Source organism: Lycium barbarum, chromosome 6 (genome assembly GCF_019175385.1).
Source record: "Lycium barbarum isolate Lr01 chromosome 6, ASM1917538v2, whole genome shotgun sequence".
Taxonomy (NCBI): Eukaryota; Viridiplantae; Streptophyta; class Magnoliopsida; order Solanales; family Solanaceae; genus Lycium; species Lycium barbarum.
In genome coordinates, this window is record NC_083342.1 from 137292171 (window position 1) to 137308275 (window position 16105).

Genomic DNA, 16105 nt, shown 5'->3' on the forward strand with positions numbered 1-16105 from the left:
CAAATAATGCACATAGATAGTGAATAGTGTCACTTAGAGTCATAGACTCATTTGGACATTTGGTAAAGTTGACTAATGAACTTAATACACCAAGGGTATTAAGCTTCCTAGGTTTAAAATGATGCATGTCCTTACAAGGTTTTGGTTTTCGCGCTATCCTAGGCGGACTAAGAGTGGGTTTACTAGACACAAGGTTCCCGAGCGGACTGCTCGAGTGAGAAGGCTACGCGGTCCCCGTTATTCGGGCACCCCGCGCATACGCCAACTCTCCTAAAATTTGGATTCTACGAAGAAATTTGCGGGTGCGCAAAACACACCTCGCGTGTACGTGTGATAGTGTGAGTTTTCCAGAAATGGAGGAGATATGAACGAATGCCAATTTAAGGAAAGCAGTAACATACATATTACATAGAAAAATGCACATAAGGAATGGAACAATAACAAATACTTAAAAACATATAAAGCAACAATATAGGCAAAATAAAGCAGAACAGACAAAGCATCCAACAAATTATTTGTTAACCTAAGTTGTTATGGTTAGAGCCTAAGTTCCCCAGCGGAGTCGCCAAGCTGTCATACCCCATTTTAACCGGGTTGATTTAGGAGTACAACATATTGGTGATTCCTATTTATTTTGTTTTAAGGAGTCGCCACCTAATTAATTTAACGGTGAATTAGGACACCTAGAGATTAACTAAGGAAAAGTTAAAACTAAACCTCAATTAATAGTCTACTTAACTAGTGTGATTCTAGGTAAGGGCTCTATATTATCCTAAAGGGAAGGGGTTAGGCATCCTTTAGAATCCGCTAACTACGGTTGTCCGGCCAAACTTACGTTAATTAATTCAAATTAAATATAATGCTTAACTCTTAAGAAAAATAGGTTATAAATATTATTGAGGTTTTAAAGGAAAAACATAATTATGCTATTTAAACTGACTTGAAGAAATGCATAGTAATCCACTTAAAAATAAAAATTTATAAATGTTGTTAATAATAATTTTTATTATAAAAGTGAGACTGGCAAAATATAATGATTTGTATATAAATAGAAGCTTTTAAGAGAAAACCTAGCCAATACGACATTATATCAGTATAATAGCGTAAGAAATCTAGACTTGTTTTAAAAAACGAAATAGAATGCAGAGATGATGAATTTCTCTCTTTTTACTGATCTATTTAATTATACTCGGCTAAACATGGACGTGATTGATTCAAACTTGAAAAGTTATTTATAATATGTTTGAATTTATGTTTGCATATTAATGATGTTTTTGAAATTAAGATAATAAAATATAACTCCTTTAATTCAAAAATATGAATTTTATACTATCAACTATTCTAGAAGTAAATATTATGGATACTATAAATAACTTTAATGTAAAAAGAAGAAAATGGAATTTATGGAATTGATTGTTAGTCTCTCTTAAACTAACTACCCATTACTAAAACTGAATCTACCAATTCATTAGGATTCACCTAAGTTAATAAAATAAGATAAGGTTAGTCGTACAAGGCAAATAACAAAATACACAACAATAAAATAAAGAAGAGAGAGAAGGAAAAAAATGAAATGGATCTGGCCCATTTTAAGGCCCAACTGCTGGAACTGTGCACATGATTGGGCTTAGGCCCAGTTTGGATTGCTGCGATCCATAGCTGCTATTGGGCTTGAGCCCAGAATTTTGTTTTCTATTTTTTTTTTTGCTGCGGCAAAATTGATAGGAAATGACCCAAGAAGATTGCGTTGGGCTTTTAGCCCAACACCGAACGCAGAAGAAGAACGAGTCCCTCAGACTCGTATATGATGGTCATGCATAAAAACGATACGAGAGAAAAAGATTAGTATATAATCAACAATGCTAGACATATACAATGTAAACTTGAACAAAACAAATCAACGACTTGTATACATGCTATACGTATTTGAGTATTACTTTAATACCACATTACTTTTGCAATGCGGAAATGACTAATGGTACAGGTAATACCGGAGCTCATACAATGCGAAATATGGCATTAGCAGGGAATTATGAGTACATATTTATTAGCAAACATGATAACATATACACAAAGGCTAATCCTGGATCTTTTTTTTTTGCAACAACTAAACTCAAACATTACCATTATCTCTTGAAGATGAGAAATATCACATATCACAGACTGGTAGATACTTATACTAGCATATTATCCCTTATTAAGTCAAGACATATTCCATACTAAATTCGAATCAATTGATAGCAAACAGGCAGTACTCATTAAAAGATCACATCAGAGACACTCCAACTCCAGGGTAATAGACTGCATAGCTAGACTGATCCATTTAGGACTTAAGTGTATAAACAAGGTCAATCTATTCTTATTTATACCACACATGCAACCAACCCTCCTCCTAATCAGACAACATACAACTAAAGCCTGCCACGAACTTAAACTGTATAGAGAAAGCAATATTGACTAAGACAGAATCAAAACCCAAACAAAACACTTTATGAATCAGGCCAGCTTCTCAACATGCGAGATCTTATTTTGGACGTGTTTAGGTTAACAGATGACACTTGAATACTTTAAAGCAACACAAAATCCATACTCAACACAGTTTATAGCAAAAAGCAATGGCCAAATAAAATAAGGTTCCTTTGAAAGCTGCTTAGTTTTAAGGCAGTTTTGACAAAGAACAGGGACAGCAGGATCAGATAACAAAACAAAGCAAAGAGAGCCCCATTACAACTAAATATACTAATCCCAGCCGAACCTATATTTAGACTTAAGAAAATATTTGGTAATGCCCTATCTAGGATGACAAAGAATACTCAAACAGCAGCAATTTTCAACTTGTTAGCGTACTTAAGACATCATTTTGAGACACTGCAACAGGCACTCAAAAGAGACAACACACTACAGACAAATAAACAGATTTGCAGACTGGACTCACATTCAACAGGGGCATGAACTAGCTACCTAGAAATAGAGGAAAATATCATAGAAGAAGGGGAAGGTATAACATGACGAGAACAAAACAACCAGAGTCTTAAATATTAGGCAGAAGGTCTTAATTAAATATACCACTAAATCGCAGGTAGTTCATCATACGAATTTGGACACAAAGACCAATTTAGAGTGACATATGCAAACTGGATTGGACTAGGTAAAATCCTCTACATTATTGAAGTTTAAACTAACCATGTTTTCACAAATTATGAGTCAATAATTCAATACAGAATCCTGATTCAGTTAACAAAACCAAACAGCATCCCCAGGCTACTTCAATATCAAACAAAATCTACGGACTATACTAATAGCGTGTCTAATCATACTGATTTTATTTCAACAAATCACAGGTGACTGAAACTAATTAAAACTGAGCATAAACGAGTGTCAATGAATCTCCAAGGATTATGCTAACCTACCTTATTACTATGACATTATTAAACCACATTGAACAAACTTATAGAGGTGTTCTTCGTTAATATAATCAGAAGTAAAACAGAAATCAGCCACAGACTCGAATACTAATCATGCCCGACCTAATAACAACCCTTAAACGAGTTCGAATATCCTACTGACTAATTAACCAGATGTGTATAACAATACGCAACTTAAACCAACTAACATGATTAACCCACACATTTGAATCAATTAAAGCCCAGTTATCGCACCTAATACATGTAATTACACAAACAGGGCCAAGCTCGATAATCAAACCATCATACCAAACAAATTAAGTCCGAATTACTATCAACATGCAAACAAACTATTTAAACTGAGCTAATCAACTCTAACTAAAAAGCATATAGAATAGCAACAGAAGGATGCGAAAACAAGTAGAAAAGGGGAATTACCTTCTCCGGGTGCAGCGAAGTGAGGCGAAGGTTTCGATCTAACCTCGAACACTTCAAATCTACTTCAAAACACTACGAACCCCAAATTTGTATACCCTTCGAATTCAAACAGGTGCCAAGGGCAAAACAGAATAAAAATGGTGTGGATTTTTGACTCGATATCGAACAATACAACTAAAGAATTAATCTCGTCTATGGGGGATTTCTTGTGTTTTTTCAGAGCTTTAATTTTTCGGGCCTTTTCTTTTGCGACTAAAAAAAAACCTGTCTTTATGGTGGATTTTTGGGTTCAAGAACTCGTTTTTGTAAGGGGATCCTTGCGATTCCGGAACTGTTCTAAACGACTCAAGATAGGATTATTTATAGGATGGATTAGGGTTTTGAGTTTGAGAGGAGCGAGGACAAAGGGGAGTGGGGTGACAGACGGAGGTGGAGGGAACAAAAGCGTGGGGGGACAAGGTATGGTGGAGTGGCAGTGGCGTGGAGAGGAGAGAGGGAGAGAAGGAGAGAGAAGGGAGCGGGGAGGGGGAATGCGGCGTGAAGAAGAAAAGATGAAACCCTAGGGGTTTCATCTCTTTTGTTAAAAGGGAATGGGCCAATCGGGTCGGGTCGGGTAGTGTATTGGGTTGGGCTGGTATTTGAAATGTGGATTTGGCATTAAAACTGGGTTGGGATGAATTAAAATGGGCTGCTAAATTAAAATGTGGACTGTTTTTGTGAATTGGCCCGAAAATAATATGAGTTGATTGGGCTACTACATTTAAATAAAAGACCTATTTAAATAACTTGTGTTAAAATATTACTTAATATAAAATATGCAATTATTAGTGCTCAGATAAAAAATGGCGCTGTAATAGCCGTGCAATAATATTTCGAAAATCCACAGTAAATAAACACTATTATTTAATTGTGCAAAGATAAATGCGATGTGTATGCGTAAGCTGGTAAAATGCCGAAATGATAAAAATTGTGAATTATAATAATAATAATAATAATAATTATAATTATTATAATAATAGTAATAATAATAATAATAATAATAATAATAATAATAAATGATGATGATGATGATGGCTAGTAACTGTAATAGAATAATGAAACGCCGGTATTGATAAAAGGCTAATAATTATAGTAAAATATAAATATATATGTTTTTTTAATTTTTCCAAAAATATTAGAAGCATAAATAGGTATTTCGGAGGAGAGGCGGGACAAAATTGGGTGTCAACAGTATAGAGTGGTGGGTTTGATGGGGGCATGAGTGTTATTTTTCGAAAAATATTTTTTACTAATTAATCGAACATAACAAAATAAGTAAAAAATTAACTTATTTTTCATTTTTCAGAAAACCTCTGAATAAGCAAAAAAAGGAAACGAAAAAAGCAACAAAGTAGTAAATCCTAAAAGGGCAGATGACATTAAATGCATTTCGTCGCTCGAAAACCCTCTTAAAATCACAATGATGCTCGCATTCGCAGAACCGAAGGAGCAAAAAACTTGTTCATCTGTTGTCTATCTCGCTGCCAAGGGATTCAGCCGTTAGTACTCCTCCTCAAGGCAAGATCCTTTTGCTCTAACTTTTTTTTATTCCTCTGAAGACTTCCTGTTCCTCCCTTTTTTTTGGTCTTTGAGTTTCACATTGTCCGTGCAGTTGTTTTTGCAGATATTTCTCAAGCGAGGGGGAATTAATCAAGCATTTTGGGGTCAGACTCGGACACGGTTGATTGTAAGATAGACGATAACAAAGAAACCCTGCCAGAAATGGCTGGTAAGGACGACACAAATGGAACTGAGTCAACAAAGGACGACAACTTGGTGACTGCTGGAAAGGAGCTGTTTAAAGACGTCGGTAAGGGTGAGCCCCCCATACTTGATTCTAAGAGTCTTCAAGACGACAAGGTTTTCCTCAAATCTCCCACCAAAGCTGAAGGTGAATCTCAAGGCCCCGGTGGCTGTAGGGACAGTACTGATCTTGATTCTGCTGAACAACTGGACTCCATAGTCCAGAATGAGAGTCCAGTGGAAGTTAGACCTGAGGATGAAGAACCTATTAAACCGAAAGATGGGGTGACTTGGGGGGAGTTGAGTGGAGTCCATCCGGCAACTCAACTGGAATCATGTATGGTACATGTTACTGGAACAGAGGAACTAAAAATTGGAGTGAAGAGGTGTGGCTCACTCTTAGGCAATAAAGAAATGGAAGAGAACCCGAAGCGAGGAGCAATTCTGACGGAGGCATTAATGGAAAATGAAATGGAGGAGGGATTGGATGATGTGCTGAAAGTGACAGAGATGCTATCAGCCGATAAGACTAAGGATGCATTGCTAAAGCCCGAGTTGGACGTCGAACATGATATTGATGTGAAAACACCTGCCAAGACCTTTCTGCTGGATGCAAATCTCATCGGGGAAGATGAGTCTGGAACAGAAGAAGAGCAAGCTGCGTTTATGAAAGAGCTAGAAGCTTTCCACAAAGAAAGGTGCTTGGAGTTCAAGGCCCCACGGTTCTATGGAGAGCCATTAAATTGTCTCAAGTTAGTCATGCACGTCCTTCTTAATTTCACCTATTTACTTTGCTTGATTTTGTTGAACTTGGCCTAATTATTTTTGTTAATGTTTGTCAGGTTGTGGAGAGCAGTGATCAGACTTGGTGGTTATGAGCAGGTCTGTGTAGAGTTTAAATGCGCTGATGTAGTGTTACCATGGTTATCAACAAACTTGTGTAACTTTTAAGAGTGAAAGTAGTAAAATTTGGGTGAAAAGAAGTGCCTTGGATTGAAAAAGGTCTGCTATGGCTAATGGCTAGGGTTTAGGTAAGGGGCTGGAAAAGATTAACTTCACTAGTCTTTCTTAGAAATAGGGAAACAGTTATGAGAAACTGAAGACAGAGGACAAGAAAAAGAATAAGTTCTAATGGTCTCTTGTCCCCAGGCCTTCGGTCTAGTGGTAATAGTACCGCTTTTGATATGTGCGTTCGGTGCACATTACGGGTTCGAACCCTGCCACCAACAAAAGCTTGGTATTTAAATGGAAAAGGGTAGGGCCAGCTCATTATCCACCGAGTTTAGGACCGTGCACCACTGATCCTTGTGGACTTTTCCGTTATAAAAAAAAAAAAAAAGAGTTCGAGCCGTCTCGTCGAGTTTCCCTCCTCCCTTTGTCCTAGGTGAGTGGTTTTAAAAAGAAAACCAAGGCTTCACCACCTCTGTGAAGAATGTATACAGTGACCTAAAGAGCATACTAAACATGCTCATACTCTTACATAAGAATAATCCCACAGCAAAATAGAAAAGTGGGCAGATTAGGTTCAATTTGTGCTGGAATAGTGGGGAAAATGGTGGAATTGACAGTCTTGATAGGAACACCAAGTGCTGCAGTTTTGATGAAATATAGTATACCTAAGTCAGAGGAATAAAAACTCTAGCATTCAGACCTACACTTCCTCAAGAATAAACATTCAAGACAAGGCTGGATAAGCGCCAAAGTAGTGAGAAAAGCTTCTTAAACTAATCCCTAGGAAATTCACCTTAGTAAATTGGACTTAGTTTTCATACTGGGGTCATTATTGAGCAAAGAGGGAGCTGCCTACATTAATCCAAGCCGCTTGGTTTGTATCAAAGTAGCAACGATATTCATTCTTGCTTCTCTACATTTTACTCAGGGACTTGAGCCAGTTATTATTTGGATTATCTGAAGAATCTTTTATTGCTCCTTCTATGAACAAAAATCTTTTGTTGCTATAGCAGTATGCTTTAACATTTCTGGAGTGGTTTCTTACTTTCTTATACTAAATCATGTATGATTGGGAGTGGTTTTCTTTACCTCCGTGCTGTAAGGATTTAAGCCTCTTTCAGGTATGCACTTGACGTTTGTTTAGTGGATTAGTGAACTGGAGGAAACTTCTGTTTTTTGATGTATTGATACCTTCTGCTTGGCTTTTAATAATACCTTCTGCTTGGCTTTTAATACAACTTTCTTTTCTTATTAAAGAGCCTTACTTTCTTACTCATGTGTACCATCTAAGTTTAAAAAGGGCAGCCCGGTGCACGCTCCCGTTATGTGTGGGGTCCGGGGAAGGGCCGGACCACAAGGGTCTATTGTACGCAGGTATTTCTAGAAGAGGTTGTTTTCACGGCTCAAAAAATAACTTAACCAGTTACGCCAAGGCTCCCCTTCGTTTCTTAGGAATGCAACACGAGGACTTCCCGGGGGTCACCCATCCTAGTACTACTCTCGCCCAAGCAACTTACTATAATTCTAGAAACTTATTAGAGTTAGAAGGAGAGGCTACAAGAACTTTATCTTTGTTCTGCATAGAGCTTTCTATCACTAGAACTCTTTAAAGCAGTTACAGTTAGGTTGTCTATTTTGTCTCTTCTGTTTCGTTCATAGCTTAACAAAATTCATGGTTGCCTTGTAATGGAGTGTACAATCCTATACTCATAGGTTATTTCCTATTCGTGGTCTTACAGGTAACATCATGCAAGCTATGGCGACAAGTAGGAGAATCGTTCAAACCCCCTAAGTAAGGACAAACTCATATCTGTGATTTGCCTCATACTTCATTTGCTGTAAATTTATTTTGCTAAGAAACATTGTCTGTGAGTGTCTACTTATTGCAAAGAAAGGAGGAAAAACAATGTTTTGGAGTATAATTACTTGATTATTCCCTCAAGCATGCTGGAATTTAAATAGTGCTTACAAGTAATTTGAAAAGTTAATGCCCTTTTTGTTAATAATATTCTTACTTAATGCCCTTTTTGTTAATAATATTCTTACTTCATCAAAAAAAAAAAAAAGTAATTTGAAAAAAAGGATTATGTAATTCCTATTCCTAATTACACATTTAAAAAAGAAGAAAAAAAAAAAAACCCCAAAAAAACAAGGAGTCTAAATCTTTCTGTATCTTCAAGGTATGGATACTTGCCATATTTATGGATTATTAACATTTTCAACACTATTTCTCTAAAAAAACATTTTAACACTCTCCCTCGAGTTAGAGTGCTTAAGGTATATACTTTGTAAATTTTCATATTTAAAAATTATGAGGTATGACATTTTGCCATATTTTCAAACTTTTGACATTTTTATTTTCTTGCAAGTTGGAGAATACGTGTTGTACGCTCCTAACTTGCCCCAAATGTACCCAATTTTGGACCAATCGAGTGATTTTGTAAGCATATTCGGTAATTGATCATTCTAGTGAACAAAATCTATAGCAATGCACTTTGATTCAATCTTCTGTTCATAGTTGAACATATAGGTGGTACAGTGTGAGATCATCTCAGCGAGTGAAGTGTACACCATTCAACAATTGACGGAGGTTCTTATTTGTACATTGGGTTCCTTCTACCAATGCGACTCACAATAATAGTTCTCTATGGAATTCAGTCATTGTGAGGGTTATAAAAAAATTAAGCAGGTGGCTGAAGAGATCGGAGATTCCATGGAAAAGGTCAGCGACACTGCAGGGATTTTCTGCGAGACTTGAGCGAGGAGCTAAGGGAATAGCATTTGCTCAAGTGATATGCAGGTGACAGTGACAAAACAAAGAATCAGAAACCTAAAGGTGTTAATAAATGCTTTACGTGAGATGAAGATGAAGTGTTGTGGGGAAGAGTATTTATTGAATTTGGGATGGCGAGCCGATGACATCACCTGCTGTATGTGTAGATCTGTGGAGGAGTATTATGAAAGAGTAGGAGGACTTCTGTTGAAACATCAAGTGTAAAGTAGGTAGTGGAGAGTGGAAAAGGATGTGAATTACCTACCTATGATCCATAGTGAAACATGTTAGGAGTAGCTTGGATGATGCCAAAGCTATTGAAGAGATGTTTACTATGATGGAAATTAAGGAGGAGATGAAGAAGGAAGAAATGAAAGACAATGTGAGAAGTAGTTTGCCTGGCAGTCATATAGACAACATAGGAGGGAGGAGTAAGAGAGCGTACGAAAGAGTATGAATTTCTTTACTTGTATAAAGAAAGAGTAGAAAATTTTATGGTTTTTTTGTTCATTTGGAACATTTATATACTACTCATCTGACTCTTTATAGAAAATCCCGCTTTCTGATGAAATTCTTACATTTTAGTATAAATCTTGTATGCGGGATTTCCTCATTAAATCAAATAAAATATTTACTTAAAACATTGTATTTGAGTCTAATGAGCTCTTATAGTGTTCCTAGCTTGTTCCAAGCTGGGCTAATATAACCAAATAAAATAAACGAGTTGTCCAGCCTACTCTCTTGAATATTATTTCTAAGGGTGAACTTATAACATTATGATTTTATATTTGTTACGTTAGTACTTAATGTAACTTATTTTTGAATTACAACTTCAAAATAAGTAGGTGATGAAATGATTCATGTTCACACCATTAGCATTTGTTTCTTTCTGATTCTAATTTCTTATCTAGTTCTCTCCTGCTTGACATTAGAAGTTTCTTTAGTAGTTGGTGTTTCTTAATAATGGAATTGACTTGATCATTTATTGTGTTCAAACTTGTGCAGGACTTGTACTACTGTCTCTTGGACATTCCGATGTTTTTATGAGAAGGTCAACCTAAACTTGTTTCCTTAGAAATGTTATTTCTCTTGAAATCTAGTTTCTGGATTTCTCTTTGTTTTTATAGTGTGTTTGTTGCTTTGCGGCGCTTGAGATTTACGGTGAACCCAAGCTTCTGTGTGAGGGGAAAACTACTGTTGTTCATGGATGTCATTAAACCATCATATTCCGTCTGTCCCATTTCATGTGACCCACTTTCCTTTTTAGTCTTCCCCAAAAAGAATGACACCTTTCTATATTTATAAATAATTTAAAATTAAACTTTTAATTTTTATCCTTTACAATCATAAAAAATGTTTTCGACTAAAAGTTTCAAAAGTCTTTCTTTCTTTCTTCAACTCCTTGTGCCGTCAAATACCGTCACATAAATTAGGATGGAGGTAGTATTTCATAATTCCACAAAACCTTTATTTTGCCAATGTGGGCTTCTTATGCAGGTTCATAGATACTTAATAACGCTTTTCAATATCTGTTTCCACTTTAACTTCTCCACAACCTACTACTGGTTTTCTTTGTTTCCTGTCAAATGCTTTTTTTGACAAAGGTAACAGAGTTATATATCATTAGCACAAAGGCAGTGTTACCAAAAATGATATAAAAACAGACAATTCATCTTAATCTCCTGGATATTACTGCCTATATCTTCAAAAATCTTGAGTTTCAACCAAACACAAGCTGGGACTACACTCCACCATTTCTTCTGTTTTATGGCTTCACAGTTGTTCCAACAAGCTAGAAACTCCTGTTGATTTAGGCATCGTCTTTATGTTCAAAAATAATTTCTGGAGTCATAGTACTTTTCAGCAAAATCTGAGTATTCTCTCTTCCACCTGTGCCTCTATCTCTATTATGTCCAACGGGTTGTGATGAATACATGAGGAACCTGATAAAGAAGATCCCATATTTAATCATGTTTCTCAAATGTATTGGTCCCGTTAATTGGTCGCATTGTATCGGTATTGAGAAGTGTTTTAAGAGTTAAAAGTTTCTTTGTAGCTATATATTTTATTTTACCTTACTGCATTTAGCCTGATGAGCTGTGACCTTTTGCAGGCCCTACTGGAATATGAAAAGCACAAAATGCGTAGTGGCGAGCTTCCTTTCACCGATGCTGCTTTTGCAGAACCCACTAGTGCTGGAATCCAGGTATTTCCTGTGTATCCATCTTTGCAAGATGTTATTAATCCATGAATGCATTTTTCTTTTCTCTTTTCTTGGAGTTCGTGGGGGTTGGTCTGGTAAAGACAGAGGTCAGGTGACTTTATAAGTACATAGTTATTGTCATGAGCTTTTTTCTGGTCGATTTGTGTGTTTAATTGAACTATTCCCTTTTCAGTATCTAGCTATGGTTTTGATAATTTGAAGATGGAAAGAATGGTATTTAAAATGAAAAAATAAGTTTTTCTTAATTTGGGAATTATTTTGCGCTGCTACTGCACAAATTACCGTGCTTAATGGTTTATTATACATCAGCCATTGCAGAACTCTTCTGTGCAATCCAGCTTTCATTGGAATAGGAGATGCAACTCTAACTATGTGCTTGAGAATCGTGTGAAGTCCTACTGCTATCTTTTTCGTTTCCTCAGTTTATACTAAATTCTTCTCATTTAAGGTGTAATGTCCGACAATTATTTTTCTCTTTCCCTAAATCCATTGCATAGTTTTTCACTTATTTGAAAATATCAAACAATGCCCTTAGCTCATCTTGTAGTCATTACCCATCACAAGATCTTTTGACCCTAAGCTTCCTCCCGTTTTTGCTTCCTTACCTCAAAAAAGAAAAACTTCCTGCCTTTGCTGCCATTGATCTTTAACCCACAGTATTTGAACCCAGAAGGGTCTTATTTTATTGTCCGTCTCACCTCATGGATTTCTGTTTCAGCTTTATGCTTTGGGATGATTTATCAAGTGTTGTTTGTATGCATTTGTTGATTAGATAGTTGAAAGTCATTTACTCAAATACACAATTATTGTTTTCTATGTATAACTAAAGTATATTTGAATTCTATACCTATCAAAAAAAAAAAAAAAGTATATTTGAATTCTATAGGTTGGGATCCTAGAAAACAATGATAAGATGTAGGTGCATTTAGTCTTAGTTGCTGCATCCACTGTCATAACGGAGCTAAGGCCTTCCTTGAACAGGAAACTAATTGTAGTGGCACTTCTAGATTGCGATAAAAAGGAAATAGCATGTAGAATCACAATAATACAAACTATGAGAAATGATTATTATAACTTGTTCTTGCAGGGGCATCAACCCTTTGGATCAGGTCGAGCAAGAAGAGATGCTGCAGCTCGAGCCATGCAAGGTTGGCATTCTCAACGTCTTCTTGGTAATGGTGAGGTTGGAGATCCTATCATTAAGGTTTGTGAAGATGTTTACTAATTTATTCCCCAAGACAATAGCAAATGGGTCATCTCCAAAATGGTGCTTTAATTTCTAGCTTTTCCTTTCCTTTTGGCAGGAGAAGAACTCAGTATCTTTGCCAAAGCGTGAAAAGCAACTTAAAAGCATTGGTATCATTTGTTACCTAATCCTTTTACAGAAACAATCTTAGTAGGGACCTTTAATTTCTTCCACTGAGCTCCCTTTCTCAATTAAGGTTTGAAACGGAAAAAGCCTTCTCCCATGGAGCATGCTGCCAAAGTTACTGGCGTGAAATTATCAAAACCGCAGTTAAGATTCTTGGTTTTTTCTAGATTCTTAATGGACTCTTTGCTTACACGTAAAATCCAGGTCACTTTCATAAATGAAATGCAGATTACTAGTTTGCATGCACATTTTAATATTCTTGTGAACAATTCTTTCTGTGAAAGGCACAGATATTTACATTTAAGTGTGGAATTATCCTTGTTTTCTTGGTTTATTGATATTTTTCTGAGTACAGACTCGTTTCTAATTGGCATGCACTTTATGGTACTATCCTGGAATTTATTTAATTTCCATATAAATAATTTCATCCAGTTACTGCTCTTGTTCTGGAAGCATCTCTAAGTTCCTGAAGGACTAATATAAACCCCTTTACATCCTCAAATTTGCAGTTTGGAGACAATGGTGGTGGATATTGGCCCTCCTGCTGACTGGGTGAAGATCAATGTGCAGAAAACTGTACGTTTCTCTTTCTCCACAGGCATGAATCGATTTTAAATGCAGTGTGTTATATTTTCTCCACGGGGATCATCTTGCAATGTTAAATTATCTGTGCAGAAGGATTGCTATGAAGTCTATGCTTTAGTTCCTGGCCTTTTGCGTGAAGAGGTAAATCCTGACATTGTTGTTTCTCCTGCACTATGAGCTGGGGAACCTGTACATGATAGCCGTTGGATATAATTTGAACAGAATGTATGTAAGCTTAGGCCATAACTTCTTATTATACTTTATCTAGACATACCATATAAGAGCGAAGTCTATCTTTTAAATGCTTACCACTGCTTACTACTTTCAGTGGTCCCCAATTAGGATTCTTATGCATCCTGTGTTCTTTGTGTCAACACTGAACTGGACTGTCTCCAAAATATTTTTGGGCTGGTCAGTTGATTGATCGACTAATCTCCTAGTTTGTAATGGTTATTCTTATCATTGCTGATGCAAAAATAGACAATTGCAATTCTACCGTCTGCCGTGATCGGAAAGATATCTTTTCTGGTTGTGTTCTGATTTTCAGCAGCTGTCATTCAAAGCATAATACCGAATAGTCTTTTCTTTCCTTGTTATAACACCTCTGGGTGTACTTAAAAAATTTGTCAGGTTCGTGTGCAGTCTGATCCTGCTGGACGCTTGGTTATTTCTGGCCAACCTGAACAGCTGGACAATCCTTGGGGTGTTGCTCCATTCAAAAAGGTCTTTTCTCTACACTTTCGAGCCATTGATGTTATCTGATGAACCATAAGAAATATCATCTGTGAATTACTTGATCAAAAAAAAAAAATCATCTGTGAATTACTTAACAAATTTACGACTGATGTTTAAGTGTTGCTTTGTGGCGATAAAGATTTTACTTTTAACCACCAGAAACTCTAAATCTTTGAAGCATCCTTCATTCCAGTGCAGTCAGCTTTAGTGTCAAATTCCAAAATGAGATTCTAATTAGAAAGAAAAAGAATATCCGAAATCCATAACGAATCATAACTAGAGATGAATCCTTGTTGTTAGAACAGAGTTAGTGATTATGTTCTCAATACGTCTGGGGAGGTTGAATTTTGTTTCATTTTCTTGAAGGGCAAACCAACAAAATCAAATTTTGACGGTCTTGAGACCTCTATGATTTGTGCAACGTAAAATTGTACAGCTGACTGATAAATCCTTTTCGGAGAGATTCGTGGTTGTGTGAAACAGTGAAAGGGAAGACGGTTAAAATGGTGATGTTCTTGATGGTTGCAATGGTGGTGGAGGGGGAGGAGGTGTTAATGGTGGAAGAAGAAGTGGTTTTGTGTTGGGGGGGGGGGGAGGTAAAGAGGTTGGGGCTGTGAGGTGGCATGCCACGTGGCGTCCACCTCATCAAAAATTCAATGCCACGTGGGATTAAACGTCCACCTTGGACAACTTAACGGAAGAGGGGTATATTTGAACCACTTGTATAACGTCGGGGGTATATTTGTACCGATACTATAATGGAGGGTAAATGTGATCCTTTTCACATAGTAGAGGGGTAAATATGACCCTTTGCCCTATTTTAAATGTTGTTAGAGGGATTAGGAAGTCACATCCTCTAACAAGTGATTGCATTAATTACATGCCAGGATTTCTTGTTCTATACCACTTATATACTGGGAATTTTCCTGCCACATCAATAAACTTATACTTTTCTAAAAAGGTCTATTTGGTGTCACCCGTCTACAGTTCTAGTGAACTTCTGTTTAGAACTGTTCACTCTATTACAAGAGAAAGGAGAAACGGGAAAAACAGTTGGAGAAGTTATATTTGTCTTTAACATTTATTATCTGCATTCAATTGCTAGTCCAACCTACTAAAACTAGGAGTTTGTTTTCCAGGTAGTCAGCTTACCTTCAAGAATTGATCCTCACCAGACCTCTGCTGTGGTTACCCTGCATGGGCAGCTCTTTGTGCGTGTACCATTTGAACAATCAAATATGTAGGCTGAGGCGAGCGGCCTCCTACATTATCAGATGGAACCCCGGGGTTGTTTTGGGAAATGGAGGTGTTGAATTCACGCGTGATATTGAATTTGGCTTGATAGTGCAAGTTGTGCCTTAGTGCTAGGTAAGTGTTAGGTTTGATAGTTTGCTCAAGACAGAGATGTATTTAGATAGCAGAAGCTGTCATGCCATTTCCTCTAATCCATCTCCTATGCTACCTCAATCCCACAATCTGTTAATTTTTGTACAAAATCTTGCCATATCGTCAGCACCTTGAGTATGAGAGATCTTTCTGAACCTCGAACCATCTGCCCTCATTCGTTTGACGATAGCTGCTGTTCCAGCTTCCAGATTGCATAGTTTTTAAAATACAAAATGCTTTCACAGAGAATTTATTATTGAAAAAATCTCCATGTCATTGCAATGGTGATGCAAGAGCATAGGTGTTCCCTTAAGGCTTGGAACAAGAGTTACAGGAATCCAGTCTTGTTTATTCGTAGAAAGTGCAGTAGTAACTGGTAATAGAATTTCTCCAACTTCCAAATCCTGATCCTCAAACGATGTAGGAACAAGTATAATCCCCGGAATATCCAATGA

At 36.7% G+C, this 16105-nt stretch overlaps 1 protein-coding gene across 5 annotated transcripts; it reads left to right on the top strand.

Moving 5' to 3' along the window:
* Positions 1–5243: 5243 nt before the first annotated feature.
* On the top strand, positions 5244–15813 carry LOC132599416 (AT-rich interactive domain-containing protein 6-like). 5 transcript variants are annotated; one of them, XR_009566819.1, is made up of 13 exons: positions 5244–5399; positions 5494–6376; positions 6467–6506; positions 8315–8367; positions 10354–10399; positions 11462–11554; positions 12660–12776; positions 12877–12928; positions 13015–13087; positions 13454–13542; positions 13620–13670; positions 14172–14252; positions 15404–15461. XR_009566819.1 is itself a non-coding variant. In XM_060312787.1 (13 exons), the coding sequence occupies exons 2-13, from the start codon at positions 5604–5606 to the stop codon at positions 15506–15508; spliced, it is 1563 nt and encodes a 520-aa protein (XP_060168770.1). In that variant the 5' UTR covers positions 5244–5399; positions 5494–5603; the 3' UTR covers positions 15509–15813. The 5 variants fall into 5 exon arrangements, 4 of the variants coding, with proteins under 4 accessions (XP_060168770.1, XP_060168772.1, XP_060168773.1 ...); XM_060312787.1 differs by having other exon boundaries at positions 13454–13520; positions 14160–14252; positions 15404–15813; XM_060312789.1 differs by having other exon boundaries at positions 13454–13520; positions 15404–15813.
* The last annotated feature ends 292 nt before the right edge of the window (positions 15814–16105 follow it).